At 34.7% G+C, this 20,029-nt stretch overlaps 1 protein-coding gene across 10 annotated transcripts in view; it reads left to right on the top strand.

Annotated features, from left to right (window-relative positions):
- The window catches only part of CDH18 (cadherin 18), a 487,011-nt gene that overhangs the window by 356,460 nt on the left and 110,522 nt on the right, over window positions 1–20,029 (top strand). For all 10 annotated transcript variants that reach the window (XM_051799307.1, XM_051799317.1, XM_051799309.1 and 7 more), the window contains one exon: window positions 5,675–5,794. In XM_051799307.1, coding sequence (XP_051655267.1) covers window positions 5,675–5,794 — 120 coding nt within the window. The remainder of the gene's footprint in view (window positions 1–5,674; window positions 5,795–20,029) is intronic.

The following is a 20,029-nucleotide window of genomic DNA, read 5'->3' on the forward strand; positions in this document are numbered from 1 at the left end:
GAGGAATTGCCAACAAAAATTTATGTAAGTATAGAAGGGCAGTATTTTTATGAATAATGTCATAACACCTTTGTGTGAGTTACTACAGTGAGTGCACAGAGCTTCCAGTAAAACTATTGTGAGTCTGTACAAAACCTCTTCAACTGTCTTTGATAAATCACTGTGGCACAAAGCTTTACTGTTAGAGTTGCAGTTCATTTCAGTAGCATCTAAACTTTATCTCAGTTATCTCTCATTACACCACAGACTGTCTTAATGAGAAATTAATTTCCTTTATCAACTGTCTCCAAAAATGTGTAACTCCATCCTTTTCTTTCTTCAGTTTCCTTTATCTTTAATGGAGACCATTTTAATTGATTATTTCCTTCCTCTTTGGAAGCCTTTTATTTTCTGCATAGGGGGAAAGACAGTGGAAAGGAGATCAGTATGATCCTCAAAATCAAAATTACCTAATATTATTATTATTTTTATTTGTATTCTATTTATGAAAGTTATCTTTTTTTCTTTTTCATCCTCTCAAAATGGAGCATTCTTACATAAATGTTAGTCATAATTCTTCAGTAATCTGAACTGTGTATTACCATACAACTACATCATACAAGTTACTGTTTCCCAAAGAATAATTTGAATAGATAGTCTGGAATGGTATTTTGGATTATAAACCAGAGTAGATTATGGTAAAATAATGAAGTTTTAGTGGTAAAATAAGACATTAATGCACGTTTTAAAAATAAAATACTTTACTGGTTGTACCTGAGGCAAGTCGTTAAATATTTATTTCACAAAACTTTTGTGTTCTGTGAATAAAACTGAGTTTTCATATCGCATCATACAGGTATGCATATGTTGTAGGTATACATTATATTTTTCATTGCAAATTTATTATCGCTATCTTTTTCTCTCACTGATTTGTTTGTATTTGTTGCATACTGAAAGAATTCTATTGCCTGCAATTTCAGGAAGACTAATTCTATTATTATTTCCACAGGATACATTCTTTGTGTCAAATTATGGGGATATCTGTGCCACTTTTATTTGTTCTGTAATTAACATGTTTTATGACACTTAACTGCAGAGTATATACATAACTGAACTTCTTGATGTTATTTTATGGATTTCTAAGGATGCTTCACTACTTTAAAAATTTCTTATGGTTTTCACACGATCAACGTGACCTTTCAATGTTACTGTGTTTCTGCAACAGTCCTCATGCTGAATGGTGGTATTTCTGATCTCCATTATGTTGTTTAGCATCAGCAACAGGTTCTTATTTGTCTCCTCAAGATATTAGGTGGTATTTCCCCCACAATTTGAACTTTTCTCAATCTAGTTGTAAAAGCTGTAGGACCTTTATGACCTTTCTGTTTTTTTAAGGTCACTGACAAGAACGTATTCACCGTGACACAAAGTGAACATACTTTATCCTTTATGTACTATTCTGAAAGAGCTGAAAGAAAACACCTATTCCTTGCCTTCATTGAATCTTTTCCCTAAAAGTTGGCTCCAGATCCAAGGTTTATATCTGAAATTATTTCTTCTGCAGTGTAAAAAACTCAGTTTCATTGACAAATCTGTGACATCTTTTAAGGTTTATGAAAGTCATCTTTATGTAAATTAAAAGGAAATAAGAATTTTTTTTAATCAGTAAAAGACTTTCATATGTGTTAATTGTCAGCTGCAAAATGAGTGAAACTCTGCATATTAAGCTTTTAATGCTGAGGTAATTTAGAGGCGAGATTAGATGATCTCTAGAGGTCCCTTCCAACCATAACCATTCTGTGATTCTGTGATAAGAATAGTATTCCCAATAAATTCTACTTCAGAAATTAGCAGATATAGTGGACTCTTCTGAACTTCTTTCCAGGGTATTGTAATGTGAGGCAGCCATAATTATGGATAATCTGGAAGACAATATTCATGTTGTTCATAAACATGATTTTTATTAGAAGTGGCTATTTAACTTCCCATGTTGTGAAACTAAATCACATTTTGTTGATTCATTAGTGTTCTAAGACAATACCAAGAATTCAGTTAGTTAGGCAGGAAAAACTTCACATTCTTTTCACTTCTTTTAATTTTTATTCAATATTGATCCATTTGAGATTTTAACAGTGCAGCAAACTATGGAAAGTCATGCATACAGAATGCATACAGATTTGCGTTCTCAACAGACATATTTTATTGAACTGCCTCATTAAACATTAAAAATTTTGTCTTCAGAGAGACAAATTGAAGTATTTCCTTTCATCTTTTGTTTGATATATAACACTAAATTTTTTTTATTGCAAACATATTAAAAAAAAAAGGGAAAAACAAAGGAATATATTTTGAATAAAACTACAGTTTGGTTCCACAATTAAATAATCCTTTTTTTTTTTGACACAAAAAAAGGAAAGCTTACAATGTGGTGTTCAGAGCATACAGACATGTTTTATAGTTCTATATAAAGCATTAATTAAGGAAACAGAATTCCCAATATGTAATCTCTGACATGTAGTGGGAAAGCATGTGTAATGGAAGTTATACTCTGAATAAGCAGAGACTCTGCTTTGGGGAAAAAAAGTTCTTTTTTATTGCCTAACTGGAGTGACAAATTGCTTTCATAGCAAAATTTTGAGTTTTTCTTGACAGGCACTTTCACAGTAAGTTAGTGAAGAAAGAATGGAAGGTATGCCTCTGGGTCAGATGTTCATATCTCTCCTGCGGTCTCTGGAGAAATTAGACCCTTATCTTTTGTATCAGATGATTTTTTTTCAGGCTTGTTAACATTTAAAATAGCAAGGTAGCTATACTTTATACTTCTCTATTTAAATCCTTCATTACACGTAACTCAAGGACAAAAAATGATGCTGCATCTAAATGATACAAATGTATCCGGAATTACGATTTGTCTGTTGTGCTGATGACCCTGAATGATGCTAACTTTGAAAGGAGTAGTTGGAACGCAAAGGTACCCTCTTTACTTTTTTTCTTGCAAGGTATTCTAACCCACAGCTTTCACAAGCTGCCTTTCCTTGGTGCTCAAAAAATCAGGCAAGAGTTAGGCAAAAGGATATTTTACAAAATGTTGAGCATGCTTGTGTAAGATAGTGAAAAAATTAAGCTTCACTGAATGAGAGTTTGAGAGGTAGGGTGGGAGTTTGAGTTAAAATTTGTGATTCTAAGTGTTCTTTTAGGTAGAAAGAGAATACTATGCCACTATTCAATACTAAATTACTGTTATCAAGTGTGTCTTGAGAGAGAGATACAGTTGTATTAGAAAATCACTGTGGCAAATTTTAAGGTACAATGGCATTCCATTTATGCTAAAATGGCCTGTCAGCTGCTTATGTGAGATATCCCCTTTTACCGTTCCTGTTTCTTTTGTCCCATAGCAATGAGCAATATAAGCTCTCAGATTCTTTTTTACCTTTTAAAATAAGGAGAGAGAAAAAAGTCTCCCAAGGATGAGAGAACTATGAAATCTCAGTAGTTCTGGTACTTTCTTCTGAAATAGCCAAAATCTGTTCATCCATTTCAATTTTCTAGAATTCTGGGGAAAAGTGCTAATTCAAACTCACTGTGGTGGTAACTGTTTTGCTAGAAACAGGAAAATCTATAGATAAAAAGTTATGGAAGTTGCCCAGCATTCTGGATAGCAAACTGGTAGGTGACTGATTATACCTGTTTTTGCTGTATGCAACTAAAAAAATAAAATAAAATCATTGTTTATCAGTAACCTATTAGACTTCAATGATTCCACAAGATTGAAACATACAAGTTCCTCTCAAATTAGAAATTATTGGAAAACTGGGTTACAGAAATATATCATTATAGCATTTCAATAAGCTATATAATAGGGGGGAAAATGCATTGTCTGTTCTTTGAAATGATAAGAAGTGATTTCAGGAACCCTTATTTTGTTTAGATAGTAAATAAATACAGCTGAATAGATTCCTAGAACAGTTGAAGACAAAATACACAAACTAATTTGTATTTGTTTACCTTTCCGTATAAACATAAATGAAGTAATAAATTTACTTTTACCATTAACTTCTGAATAACTATGAACAGACTCCAGCTCCAGCTCCAACTTGATTTTAGTACAGTTTTCAACTTCAAATTCATCAAGATATCCTTATATCTGCTTTGTGAATATATTTATCTATGAGACTGTATGCATTTGGGCTTCTCAGAGATCAGAGCCATACGTTTTACTAAGTCTCCAGTAGAGATAAAAACAGCAACTCTGGGTATCCAAGTTAGTGTGGCACAAATGAGAGAAGAGTTTCTCAAAGAGTGAAGAAAGTGTGAAGATTCGCATGCTTGGTTTGCTAGACCTCAAGTGAGTCCCCATGATTTTAGGTACTTCTATTTTCACTGTACACTGAGGGTGTGCACATCAACAAATAGTTCTGTGCAATGGAAATTGATCTAGAAAGGTAAACATTTGTAACTGAGGAACTGATGGCCCCGCCATATGTTTTTGGGAAATCTTATTTCAGATTAGCTCTTGTCTGATCTCTGAGGCTACCTGCCTGTTAGCAGTCAGAATAAATAGTCAGAATAAAAGTCAGCAGGTGTGCTGCTAAAGCACATCTCCTGGTTCAGTTTCATCTGCAGAAATCTAGTTAGCATGCTCTGAAACTGTTTCATAAGGCAAATCAAAGTACAACAAGTAGAGGAGATCAAGGGCTTCAATTAAAAAACATACTTCTCCTCAAAACTAAGATGTGAAATTGAACACCCCAGAGTGGAGGTGATGCCTCAGTGGTTAATTTACCTGAGAAGCCATTTTCAGATGCAGAGTTACATGACAGCATCCTGTTCTGTTATTATTATTCTGGTATTTTGATGGTGAACCAAAGAAGCCTGTAGAAAGCTGTGTCTGTAGAAGGATAAACAAATGGAATGAAGGCTAAACCTTTACTAAAGTGCAATCTTTCATTTACTGATTAATTATGTGAAGTGTTTGGCAGTGATAGCAAAAAAGATTCATCATTAAACATGAAAAATATAGTAAAAAGTAAAATCACTTATCTCTATTCTATCTGTGCAATACTTACACATTTTATATTCTAAAAAATGTTGTCATAACTTATCCCACCTTGTGACATTCTAGAAACCGTGATTTTATTTTTCTAGTGGTTTTTATTACTAGCATAAAAATAATTGTCTTTTACTCATTATCTTTCTAATTTGGATCCCTAGCAATGTTCTTGTAGTTTTTGAGATCTTCGATGCCTTCCAATAGCTAGATTTTTTATTCCCTTGGCATCTTTTGTTGATACGGGCGCATTTACGGATGTTATTTTAAATACTTCAACATTAATTTGTATTGTAGATGAAGATAATCCTGAAGTGCATAAATTTGAGCTTTTCAGAAATCAATACCCAAGTTTGAGGTCTATGTGTGTGAACATGCATAAATATGCATACCATGTCATTACTATTTATGTTTCTATGTATGTAGTTAATTTACATATACATATATAGAAAGAAAGACAATAATGATTTTAACAAATTAGTATAATTAGTTTTCCTAATATGGTAGTATAATAACAAATAGAGAAAATGTTATGAATCTCTCAATTGTAGAGTGTGAAGACTGCAGAGGTTTCAAAAATGCATTTGAAAATATTTGTCATAAAATTATATTTATTACCAATGAATTTTTATTTTCCTGTACATACAGGTACATCTGTTCTACAGGTGACAGCCACAGATGCAGATGATCCCACATATGGAAACAGTGCCAGAGTAGTGTACAGTATTCTTCAGGGACAGCCATATTTCTCAGTTGATCCCAAAACAGGTGGGTATTTTATATTTCTGTCAGTGGGATTTGGCTAATATGATGCAGTTATTTAAGTCTAGTGGGTGAAATCCAATGTACAAAATGCAAGTGTGTGAGATTTTTTTTTTAATTCCTTTTATATCCTGCTTTTTACTTCAGCACTATGAAATGTAGGAGTTGCTATGTTTTGCTGAGTACTAAAGTGAGCCTGCTGTGTACAGAATTAATTCTGTATCATGTCATGATGTTAGCCATTCAGCCAAACTGGAATAGCACTCTTTCATCTTTTCAAGCCTCTGTTTAGGAAGTGACTCAAGTATGCCTAATACATTATGATTTTAAATGCTTAGGAGGATAATTGAATGTGTGCTTCAACACATATACCACAATAAATTATTACCATTCTGTATTTGTAAAACTGTAGTACTGCAAATTTATTCTATGATTTAAGAAGTAGAATGAACTGAAATATTTATGCTTAAACTTTATGCATCACCATTTCCTTTTTTCCACAAACTGTAGGTTATGTATAATGTATCCAAATTGGTTTACTTAAAGATAGAAAAAATATCTTTTGAGGTTGGGAATTGTTAGTAGTTTTGGATTTTCTAAAGAGGATGATCTTAAATATTAATATGATTATACATTTTTAGCATGTATTTCTAGTCCTCAATAATGAAGAAATATAATTTTAAAAAGTACATTTTTTAATCTGAATTTTGTAACTGTTTTTCCTGGTCTATATCAAAGCTTTTATACTTAACAGTGTATTTTCCCCTAATTAACTGTAGGGAATAATAGTGATTTTTAAAATGTGCTGAAGTGAAGTGTAAATAGTTTTCATTTTAATGTTCTTGCGTTTAAGTTTCTTTGCTTGTGTACATTAATCTCTGTGGTACTTGGAGGTGTGCCCTTGCTTCATTACAAGTGTATCTGTGCCATCTCAGCTGGCTTTGAGGTTAGTCCTGCTTTGATTAGGAGACTGAACTCCATGACACCCTGAGGAAAATCTTTCTCAATCTAGAATGTTCTATAAATTTGTGAGCTCATGTTAGCGAGGCCTAAGAGTGCAAAGCCTGACAGGATCATGTTAGAGGACTATATAAGGTGCTGGCATGGAAACCTGAGGCAGGCCTGTTCATATATGCTTCGTGTTTTGCGAACATCTGCTGGCACACACCTTACCCAGCCACGTGTGAGAACAGTCTGGCAAAGTACTGGGTGCACAGGTGAAAACCACTCTTGGGTGCGTGTTAACAAGTAAGAGTTATGGAAAATCAGTGATACAGTCCTCCAGCTCTCTCTGCCCTTGCGTTACTTAGAAATGAAACCCTGTTTTATATTTCTACTTCTGTTTCGGCACTCTGAGGCAATGGTCTGCATTTTTTATTTTTATAATGGTGTGGAACTTGTAGTCTGAAGCTGCTATTCAGTCAGTGAAGAATCGTAAGGGATATTGTCAATATCAAGTGTGTATCACAAAAGAAATAGTATTGTTACATCACTGGATGTCATAAGGAAAGCAGATTTCGCTCTCACGCCTTGAGCTTTGACAGGGATTTAATAACTTTTTATGAACTTAAACTTTTTTTAATATTTGTCTAGAATATGAAAATTATTTTGATACCTTAGTATATGAAAATGACAAAATTAGATAAGTAGACAATGAAACAATTAAAAACAGGAGAAAGCCTTTTTGGTTTTATAAGCTGGCTTTTTATAATTGTAGAATAGCAGTTAATTTAATTTGGCATGATATAATGGGAAGATATAGAATATTGGAAATGATGGGAAAGTCTTGAAAAATGGAGTTTTTCCCTATGAAATTTCACTTTGAATTTCTGGGGTTTAAGACTCATTTTCTAAAAACATCACTTCTGAATTACAAGCATTTCTGTGACCTACTTTTCCTAATAGCTCAGTTGTTCAATTCCATCTTAACTATATTTTATCTGGATGTCCTATGAATTTACACTGGCATGTGCAAACTTTCTTTACAACAAAGAAGGACCAAAAGAAGCAAAAAGGGAAAGAGAAAGGTCCCAATATTCATGACTGAATATAATGTTTGTGAAGCCTAAGGTTATTAACAATCAGTAGAGCTTCTTGGAGCTATCAGAAGCAGATATCAAGGTGTTTATAGCTCTAGTGTGATTACTCTTGTAAGAAGTCTTCTACCTTAGTGCTGCCTATATTTGATTTTAGACAATTTACTATATTAACACTTTAAAGTTATAGATTTTTAGAAGCCTAGAGTAAAATAGTTTAAAAAAGGTTATAGAACTCATACATTTAAAATATAACGAAGGACCAGCACTAAATTACAAACTCTGAAGCAGAAAAAATTGTGTTCTTGGCAGAACTTATCTGATAAAAGATAACACACACCCAAAGTCGGACAGAGATGCAGTGCAGGGAGAGTAAATCCTCTGTCCTACATATACTCAAGCCCAGCCTCCTCCCAGGGCTGTCCCAGGACAGCCTCAGCCCCATGTGCCAGGACTGAAACGTACCATGAGGAGTCAAAAGGAAATGCTGCCCTGATTGCTCTTCAGACTGAGAGAAGTACTTCCTACAGGAGTATAGGACACATTACGGGATGCAGGGAAGAGCTTCTTGGGATTGTGTAGACTTATTCTTGGATATTTAGAGAAAGGACCACAGGTAGGGAAAGGGAGGGATTGAGAGAGATTAGGGAGGGAAAAGCAAATGAAAATAGGGGGATAAGAAGATTAAAGGGGTCATCCGTGTGCAAACAGGCTTTGCTCAGCACCATTGTTTGCTTATGCCTTGTCCTTGATCAGCAGTTTGTCCTGTGTCCTGTGTCTTATTATGCCCCATTTCTAACTATTTTCCTGAGTAAAGGGTCTCTCTTGTATGCATGTTTGTATGGAGGTTTAAGTGCCAGCAGCTGGAGCTGGACCATGAGTCTGTGAGTCTGCAAACTGGAAAATGCAGACTATGTGTGTATTGCATGGGTGCCTATGCCAGTGTAGGATCACTAAAAGGTCTCAGACTAGAGTAGCCAGCAAGTTGGATGAGTGGCTTGGATTATGGATATCCACATGGCCAAAAGTCCAGACCAGAAGGCTGATGAACCAGCTTTTGGAGGAGCCAAAAGTTCTAGACCAGTCTGGAGACATTGAGGGTTGAATGAGAGCCCTGTTTGCACCTCTGTGTCTCTGTGCGTGAGTTAAGGGGAGACCAGGGAGCCAGGAGCCAGCTCCTGGATAGCCTCAATGCCAAAACCAGCTACTAGGAGCTCATAATGTGTATGTGGGGATATCACTGGGCACTGGGGGCCTGAGATGTCCAGGTACTGTTACTGGATATGTACAGTATAAAAAGCCCTGGGGGATCAATAATTTGCTGGTTGAGTGGAGATGTGTGAGCATATCCAGGATTAAAAGTGGGTCTGTACCTGCAGCTGGAGGGGAGCTGAAGGCCTCAGAGTTGTCTGTCCAGATGGCATCAAGTGTGAAGTCTGGAGATCCAGGTGCTAGCTACTGGATAGACTGAATGTCTAAGGCAAGTTACAGGAGTGGTTCATGTTGAGGATGTGAGCATCTTTCCAGTTATAAATCATCCTTCCTCATGGTCAGTCAGAGAAGAATGAGCCTGTTTGGGCCATGTGTGTTTGAGTGCTGAATGGTTCTGTGTGTCATCTGTTGTGTGTATATGTTGCATCTGTGTGTGTGTGCCTTATAGGAACACAACTTGACCTCATTTTGCTTCTAAACCATGGATTAAAAATAGGGAGCTGCAGCAACTTCATCTTCATCAGGCTACCAACAATTTAGTTTATCAGTTGATTGGCTCTAGGACCCGTATTTTGCTTTGTTTTGTTTTCCCCTGAGGAAAAATTGTGAATTCTGTACGTAGAAATTTGCTGCAACTGTCATTTTGGCCATGAATGTCAGAACTATTGTCCACACATAACCTAAAGTTTTAAGACTTCCAAAATCTTTTGAATTCAAAACCTTTTTAGGAAGTGTTTTGTATTTGTGTATATTAATTTTTTTGGTAATTACCTGTGGGGCGTAATACTAATTAGTTATGTAATTAATAATTACCTGCAATAGCCTCTACTGGTTCCTGTTTGCTTTCTACCCCAATTGCAGTAAAATGTTCTGCTGAAATTTTATAAATAAGTATGTACTAATAATGCTGATAAAAGAGAGGGAAGAAGTCAATGTCTAGATCTCAGGTATATTTGCAAAGATTATGTATATAGGATTATATGTTTTTTTAAAATCAGAATATTCAGGGAACACCAGAAAATATGATATACTTATACTTTTAGAGTATCATTAACTTCATTGTAAAAAGAAAATAAATTAAAAATTGGAGTTATTAGTGAGGAGTAGAGCTAATAATTTATTCATATACTTAGTGGTTTAATATTTTTCCTCCTTCTCCCACTCTCACCTTTCCACATACACCTTCCCCACCCCGCCATTCCCAAAGCTTGAACATCTTTTGAAATGCCCAAATATACAAAAACTTCCTGGGAGTTTTAAGTGGAAATTCAATATCCCACCTTTCCCAAACCATGAGGTCTTTTGATCCATAAACTTGATGTAGGATCTATCTCTGTTTTTTTCTTTGCTTATGTGAAGTGTGGCTCATCAAACAGCAACAGTCAGCACTTCCCTGGTAACCCCACCCCAAGAGATCATTTTGCGTCTGAGGAAACCTTAAATGAGACTGTGAACTTTTTCTATCAGCTATAGCAGCCCACTTTCAATTGCCACATGCTTTGGGAATGCAAGTGCAACCTGTAGTCCAGTTTTACTCCTTATATGGTAAACCATTTCTAGAGTATGTTAGCTACACACAACTCTTTCCAGATACATCAGTCTCTCTAAACTGAATTTACAGAGTGGATTAATCTGTGGGGCAAGTGTCCTTTCAAATCAACAGTTCTGTTACAAAATAAGAGATAAAACCTTCATACATTACAGTTTTGAATTTAAATATAGATATTGGTGGGATGAGAAACATATTTGACATTGAATGGAATGTGAAAAAAACCCTTTAGATATTTGTATTTTTAATGTTCTGCTGTTACAGCAGTAATATTATAAAGATGTTAATCAGGTATGATTGTTTGGGTTTTTTTTTTTACTTTAAGATATTAAATAGTAAATAAATACATATTTCTATTTCTCAAAGAATGTCACTGCAAATTAGTCCAGGCTAATCATGAAGTGTGAGAAGAGTGTCGATCTCCTTCTGCTTTCTGTCTTCACAAAATATGAATAACAGCTTCAAGGATCCCTACAAGAAATGACCTATTCACTGATTATCTAGTTTAGTTCCTGACTGAGAGCATAATACAAATGATAAATGTAGTCAATGGCTGAATATAGAGATTCCAAATATAGAGATGAGCCTCATAAACACCAATTAACCACCCCTCAATTTCGAGACTTTTGTCCACATCTGTAACTCTTCTTATCCTTTTCTAGAAGTTCTTGGTCATAGTTCATATGGGAATGACAGATTTTTTGGTGTTAAAATAAATAGAATGTAATATTAAAGCTGCATGTGTATTCCTCTGCAAAACAAGAAAAATATATTGTTTATCAAGTTATTCACAGATTTAATACTGCTAAATAAACACTAATGCTTAAAGATATAATTAATTGATGGAATCTATTAAAATTAAGTTCTTTTAATAATGAGGTCATAATTATTGATTTAATGGATTAGAGCCTACCTCATCTTCTTATTACAGAGAAAATAATTTACACTGATGTAAAGATGAATTGAATAAACTTTCCAGTGCAAAAAGGAAGAGCACCCTTTGCATGCTTTAGTAGAACAGCCTGTCATGATATCCCAGATAAGAATCTACTGTGCTTATTAGAGTAATGACAAGGTATTTCATGACACTATGTCCCTGTGTACATAGAATATCACATCAGTTAAGAAAATAATTTCAGAAATCAATTTCTGACACTTCCTTGAATAAGCACCCTTTTTTTTCCTGTTAAGAATTTTTACTTTTTTTGGTTGAAATATCTTTCTTATTGAACCTGTTTAAAATGAGCATGTTTACCAGGGTTAATGATTCCCTGTTGATATACTGGTTGGTTCATATTAGACTGTTAGGTGAATATGAAAATGGAGAGTCCTGTGTTTATCTATTTGCTTCGTGCTGAGAGGCTCCAATATAATATAAATAACCTTACAGGACTACAGCAGTATCTTACATAAATGAATGCTTCGGCTGTAAAGGAATACCTTATGACAATCCCCTAAATCCACAACTAAGACACCACAGCTGATTCCCAGGTTCCTGTAATGGTCTTAAAGTAACCTTGACCTCCTCTATCGCAGTTTTGCCTATGGGCTTTTAAACTGTTATTGGACACTGTACAATGATAATAAAGGGCAACAAAACCTTTTGAAAGACTTGGAGTATAATTCTTATCGTATCAGTGAAGAATCAATTTGAAAGTTTAGTTATTTTAGTGAGTGATACCTCTTGCTAATAGTGTGCAGGATTAAAATTAATCTATTTTGCACATGAGTAATGAAATTCTATCTTGAAATTCTAAGAACTGTATTCCATATTCAGGTTTTCCTATGTTTAATTTCCCTCAAGGAATTTCTGAAATGTTGTGACACAAATTACATCTCTAGTGTAGACCTTTGCCAAAATCTACATTTTGTTGATGAGCAAATCACTAAAAATTCAAACTCAACATTTGAAAGAGTCTTATGTTTTTTTTCTAATTCTAGCAGGTACTTGTACAATGCACTCCTCCATTCCTAAAGGTACAGAAATATATACTTCATCTAAAAATATTGTCATGAACACTTCTTTGAGAGTGTCATCTTCTAGCTTTTAGCTAAGAGTAAATATTGTAATGTCTTTTGGTTTCAATTTTAAGTAAATATTGGATTTTCTACAACTACAGTTTTGACACTTTTAAGAAAAACTCTGAACAATGTACCTAATTCTCACAATTTTCTGGTGTGTTCAAGATATACTCTTACAGTGTTCCTGAAAGTCATTCAAAGGATAACTCTAAGGACTAAGCTTTCTAAGGACTCTGTTTTGGTATAGCAGAAGACTTTATGAGGGTATTGGTACAACTAAAAATCTTGTTGGTTAGGCCTTGTTTTCCACTTTCATGGAAACCATGCAAAACGGCCTTTGCTAATCAAAAGTGTACAAAGAGGACGGGCAAAATGTTCTATGCAGCCTAGTTCAGTCTTCTTATGGTGACTGATATTTGCTGGGACATCATCCTTCCTGTGTATCCTGATGTAATTTTTACCATCCGCCCCCAGGAGATACTGTAGTCTATCTGTTGGAGCAGACTTTGAGGAGCACAAGATGAATTGATCACTCACCAGGACCAGTGTTCTGGCACTGTACTTTCTTTTCTTGACACCTACCAACACTCTCTCTCCTAGCATCAATTATACTTAAAAATGACAGGCATAGGAGGCAGAAAAGTTAGGGCAAAAAGACTACCTGATGTTTTAACCTTGTTTTTAACTCTCTTATGTAGTGGACCATGTGTATTGGAGATTGATTTCAGAAATAGGGAAGAAACTATTCCTTGGTTGATCTGCTTTTGTTTTTTTCTGTGTTTGTTTTTCTTTTACCATCTGGTGTTGGGGAAAATTACTATGGGCAATATAGGCTGCTGTCCAGCCACAAGTTATCCTCAAACAAAAAAAAAAAATTGAGTAAAAAAAGAATTGACAAGTTCTCAGGTTATAATATCATCTTGGCTCCCTAATCAGGAGTACTGTAATATAGTAACTGTGTTCCTTTTGTTGGAAGACATGTTTTTTGTTTATGTATATATATATATATTTATAACCTTTCATCTGTAAATACATAGATATATTTTTATACTTAAAATGTAATGACCACTTATTGTGGGATAGCCCCAGTAGACAGCTTAGCCCAACACAGGCACCTACTCACTCCCCACATGATGGGATGGGGAAGAGAGTAGGACAGATACAAGTAAGATAAAGATGTTTTAATAGGGAGAGTAAAAGCAATGTCCATAAGCAAAGCAAAAGAAGGGATTAATACACCACTTCCCATGGGCCAGCAGCTGTTCAGCTATCCTCAGGAAAGCCGGGCTCCATCATGTTACAGTGACTTGAGAAGACAAATGCCATCACTCCAAGTGTCCTCTCTTATACCGTCTTCCCCCTACTTTTATTTCTGAGCGTGACACCACGTGATGTGGGATGTCCCTTTGATCAGTTGGGGTCAGCTCTTCCAGCTGTGGCCCCTCCCAGCTTCTTGTGCACACCCAACCCTCTTGTTGGTTGAGCGGTGTGAGAAGTGGAAAGGACCTTGATGCTGTGTAAGCACTGCTTGAAAAGGCTAAAACATCCCTCAGTTATCAGCACTGCTTGAGTCACAAATCCAAAGCAGCACCATATGAGCTTCTATGGTGAAAATTAGCTATTCCAGCCAAGATCAGTACACAGGTGAAGCACTGTCTTTATTTGTGTAACCAGATTTAAAATCCTGAACTGGAAGCAGCGAGACATGAATGATCATGTAACCTGCTCACCATTGCCAGGTTTTTCTTTTACTTTCTACTGGACATTGGAGAAGGTTCCTAATATTAATATTTATTAAGATTGACTTTTCATGCTTCTAGACGTTCACATCTTTCCAGATGTGATGAGGATTTTAAGGAGTTTGCTGTGTTTTTAAGGTCTAAAATACTGTACTGTATCTATTAGAAAAGTTAAAGGTCTTTATGTGAGAAAAGCATTACATTTCAAGTGTCTCTAAAATGTCTGGTTTTCCAGAATAGAATTACTTTTATGAACATGTTTATCTCTGTATGTTTGAACCTTACAAAAGGGATATATGAACCATTAATTTACGTTCTCTGTTTTTAAGCAAGGAAGGCTAATCCATCCAAAGTGTGGAAATTACATGTGTGATAAAATGTGCTTAACTTTAGGGAAAGGGAATGAATAAGATTTCATCCTAAAGGAAAAAATACATTATTATAACTTTTAGTTCAACTGGGATGAGAACCAAGACATTGACTCAGAAGATTAAGGCACTAGACTGTTTAAAGACTCTGCCCCTAAGGACCAGTCCACATACCAGCAATACTTTTACAGATAAGTCTTTATTGTTGTGAAATTAAACATTGAATTTATTGTCTTTAATTCTGCTAACAGGTGTCCTTTTTCTAGACAATAGATTATTATTTGCATCTCTAGTTCTACAAAGAAGAATTACTGGAACACTGAATCTTTTTTTCCCCTAAATTTTTACATAAGGGCCTGAAATGAAGATACAGAGCAAAGCATTAAGTTGAACTTTGCAGAAGTACTCTAATTCAAACTCATCTCTTTTCAATCCACATTTCCCTTTTCCAATTTAATTTTCTCTTTCACAAGCTGTTGTGGGTATTGCTGTTGTTGAGGATAATAATTTCAGAAATGGTATTAAAGGGTGATAATGAAACTTTGAAGTGGCAATGAAAATGAGACAAAGCAGCATTGAGGTTCTATTCCAGGAGCTATGTTATCTACCAGTTTAGCAATGCTAAAATGCCTGCTTATAGTTGGAGACACATTGGTTATGTATTTTTTTTTAAATGGTTTAACTTCTTGCATTTCTTTTTTATGTTGGTTTGGGTTTTTTAACAGATATATTGTTTTAATAATGCTATTGCTTTAATAATAAGCTTCAGTAAGTTCACATTTATGCCTTTTATATTTTGAGGTTTTATATTTAATTCATGCTGGAGTGGAACTCCTGTGATTTAAAAACATAGCTACTCTCAGAATTAATGCATAATCTACATTAGATCAATAAATATACATTAATCTGTTTTCCCATCAGCCTTCATGTTTTAGAACAATGCATACATTTTCAGTTACATTCAGAATAAATATAATTTTTATTATACAAATATTATTGTTATAAATATTATTATTATAAATATTACAAGACGTGATAACGTGATAACAGAACAAAAAACTAGTATGATGATAATGATTTGCCAAAAGTTATATATGAAGACATTGCTTCTCAAGAAATATTACCCAGCAAAAATTATTCAGCTGCAGTTGAACTCCTAAGAAAAACTGAACACTTTATAAAATTAACACAACCTCCATATCTGTTGACCATCCACTTCAAAAGAACAAACAAGCACAAGGTATTTACAAATCCATTTTACACTAGTTTTGCAATATGCTAACAACAAAGATGACATTTGGGGAACTTTTATAATTCAGTTATCTGAATAGAAAGGGAAAAAGAAATCACCTTCAGAGAACACCAAGAAACATGTGATGTGTTCAGGAAATTTGACATTTACCAGCTGTATGACAGAATTTGACTTCTCTTCAATATTCAATTCTGATGCCTTCACAGCATCACTGCCTGTGTGAATGGGGAACACGAAGCCTGACAATAAGCTTAATCGGTTTCCCTCAGGTGGTGTCCGTCTTTTCTGAATTTGCCCCAGAGTGTGTTTTCATGCCCTTGCTGACTTTGTCAAGCCCAGGAGTAGCAGCAAAAGCACTATCATGCTTTCTCTGGTCTCTAGGACTGAAGATAGGCCCTGATCAAACACAGTAACCAGCAAATTTACCTCATATCTTTATAACGGCCTTTATGAGTTGCCAACATATTTGTTAATTTAAAGCTTAGGAAAGATTATAACCAGACTTCTTGAGACTCTGTACTTCCATGAGAGGATTCTGTTTAGTATTATTTGGGTTTTTTTACTTATCTTTTTTTACACATACATTCTCTGACTTAATTTGTGAATGATAGTAAGAGTTAGTTGTTGGTTTTTATTCTAAGCGTTGGATTAACCAGCATGTGTCCACCTGGCCGAATTGGTCTGTCCCTGTCCCCAGATCCCTGTCCCCATGGAGGTAACCAATGCCTGGGAGTGGGATGACTCTGGTGCCCCCAGCTCCCTGCCCCTTGCTGGGGGTGGGACATACCCCATCTACCAGACCCTGCCATTATCCAGCTGAGGACCCTCTGGCATCTGACCCCAGGAAGATACCAGCCTCTCTGGTGCCCTGACAGTGTTGCAAGTGTTGCTGTCAACAAAGGTGTGTAAGACGGTTGTTTTTCTTCACATTTTAAAACCCATTATCAAAACCCATCCCTCAGGAAAAAAAAAAAAAGCTTTTCAACTTCCCAGTCAGTATATACCCTGTGCAATATTTTAAGCATTAGGTAATGCCCCTGAAAATTCTCATGTTAGAAGAGGGAGAAGCAGATCTTTGTTTGCTACCCATTGTAGAGGGGCAAAGCCCACTCTGCTGTCTATAATTTAGGTCCTTAAGGTAGAGTTTTGTTTTCTTTTCACATGGCTTTGTCTTGCTTTCTTTTTGGTACACTTTTCAGGATTAGATCATGAAATTTTCTATTATATTAATAGTCAAGATTGCAATATTAAAGTATTGAAAAGTTGCTGATCCTTTTCCTATTTCCTTAGCTGGTCCATAAAATTCTCAGCATTTCTGTTAGATAGTTTTTGATAGCATGCTTATGATGTCTGCAAGGAAAAGTTCAATTCCATCTATAACACTAGGGAAGGTACAAGAGTAGAAGCCTTCCTGGAGTTTAGTAAAGCACTTGCAGTCCCAGAAGCAGATATAGCTATTATGGGAGCAGTTCTAAGGCAAGAAGGTAGATTAAATGAGGTTTTGTTCTCTCACAAACTATTCTTTCAAGAAATACATTTTAGATCAGCAGATTGCATCTAAAAGTGTTCAGGCAGAAAATGCAACAATTCCCTGTATATCTAAACACCATAAGAGTTAAACTTCACTTTACTTGAATTGAAGATGAAAAAAAGGTACCTTAGGAGCTAAGGCTGTTTCTTCCTCAGAAATCTCTCCTATGATGAGGTTTTCTCTAGGTTTTTTGTCTTCAACATGAAATGGCAAGAACTGGTAACAATGCAGATCCTTTGACTTGAATGAATTTCCAAGTCTAGACTTTAATCCACTTGTAATCAGTTCTGATTAAAAATTACTATCATAGTGAAATGGATTAATCATTTGTAAAAGAACATACAAGTATGTCTACTTGTGTAAACCTTTGCTTTTACTTAAACACAGTACCCTTTTGTGCTGTAGAGAGGAAGCCTCCATTTTCAAAGTGGATATTTGTATGGCAAATATCTGGCTTACTTTGCACTTTTGAAGAGAATAAAAAAAAAAAGAAAACCTGCTTTAAATCAGGAAAATCAGAAAAAACTTATTCTGTTGTTTTTTAAGAGAACTTTGTATTCATCTAATGATTCTTCTGGGTTTCTTTTTTAATATGCCTCTGTTTTAGTAAACCTGTGGTTCAGGTGTGATACCATCTCCAAGGAACTTGATAGTATATGTTAACATATATTATTTCTAATTCTGAAAAAATTGACATGAATTACAGTATATAATTTTTTTTAAAAAATTACTCCAGAATTTTTCTTCTGACCTCAAATTTGTGTAGTGCAGTACATTCTGCTGGAGTTTCAGAATGCTCTGGTAAAACAACACTTGCAAAGTATACCAAGATAATAAAAATAATACAGTGCATTGCAAAATGCTATAAGGTGTATCTTAAAATTATTTTTTGTAATTGCTGCTATGTTGAATGGTTAATTATAATGCTATGAATTGTTCATATAAAAAACTCATTTATCATGAAGTGAATGATCATGAAAGAAGGTAAAAAACTTATCAAAAAATAATTTTACTTCTGAACATGATGGACTACTATTATGCTATAATGTTAATAGTTTTAACACAGTTATACATATAAGAACCTTTCATTTTTTATTCAACATACTGTTTTATTTATTTTGAGATGCCGCCTCCTTGTTCAGCTAGTATCCTATTAAATCAGAAAACTAAGAGTGAGTGTAATATAACATGAAATACATGTCTAGTACAAATGAATTTGGCTTGTGTAATTGTTTTTAAAACACCGTTTCTTGACATAGCTTTTGGATATTCATCATTCTTCTAAATTCTGTCTTTCTGCTTATCTTCAGGTAAAATCTTCTTTTTCCCTGATAGCATTTCCACGATAAAGATCTTACAAGTAGAATTTTTAAAACTGGACTGCTTAAAAAAAAAATAAGCACATGTACCTAAAATCAACATCTGTTAATTTTTAAAACTTTTGAAGCATTCGTTTCTGGAGTTGTTTCTTTTCAAAGATGAGCAGATGCAAAATGAAATTTTAAAAAAATGCAAATTTAAATATAGTTGATTAGTCTGTGACTTTTCAATGTGTCACGAAGAGATAGTGATACATATTTACCATCCATGTGCTTCTCTTAGGACATATTGTTCTTGAAAGAAATGCGAAGTAATGAATGTCTTGTTTCTCACTGGAGTGGTCTCCAAGTGTAGTAATTTGTTACTGGTTTATATGTCAGATACCCATTACCATCAATGGTAATGGTGGGTATTCTAAGAGCTAATAATTTCAGCAAACACTGAAATAAATGGAATTGACTGTATATGTCTCAACCAACTAACCTTAAAAGAAGTGAAAGACCCACAGATATCTTTCATTTGAAGGTGGTTTACTTTGACTTCACAGGAATCTTGTCCACCTTTGAACTGAGACTCCCTGGCAGGACTTTAGGAACACTCTAACTCTCATGAACCTTTGTTGTGGGGTATCTACTGCATTCACCGAGCACTGCATTAGTCTGCTTGTCAAAATCTAATAAGTTTTTTTTCTAGATTTAATTTTGATTAGTAATACAACTAGCAGCTGTTGCCTGATGACAGCCATAATCTTGCTGTATTTTTACTATTTTCTTCTTTTCATTCTGAAGATCCTTTCTTTCGGATGGGAGTCCTCAGGGTGAGTTTCAAGGCCTCAGAATTAAAAATTATTTATGTAGCTGCTGACACATATTCCTAGGCAAAAACAGAATAACAAATCAAAACCCAATGTCCTTTATGTTTTCTCCCACATCAACCATTTTACTTAAAAGATCCTGAATTATTAGTGAAAATTTCATGTTTAATAGAGCTGTACTACATGGGAAGAATGTAAGAAGCAATAGGTAAAAAAGTAGTGCTTTTAAATTCACATTAGGTTATAGAGGTTTTTTTAATCTACCTCACCTTTTCACTGCATTTCTATCTATTTTTTATCAATTGTTAAGAAATTTACACCATTGGTTGTATGACAAATAACTTCTCCCTATAGAGCATATGAATTTAAAATACTCATTGGTGCAAATATATAAATGA

Source organism: Manacus candei, unplaced genomic scaffold (assembly GCF_025592945.1).
Source record: "Manacus candei isolate 608988 ecotype Guabito, Panama unplaced genomic scaffold, ASM2559294v1 h1tg000049l, whole genome shotgun sequence".
NCBI lineage: Eukaryota > Metazoa > Chordata > Aves > Passeriformes > Pipridae > Manacus > Manacus candei.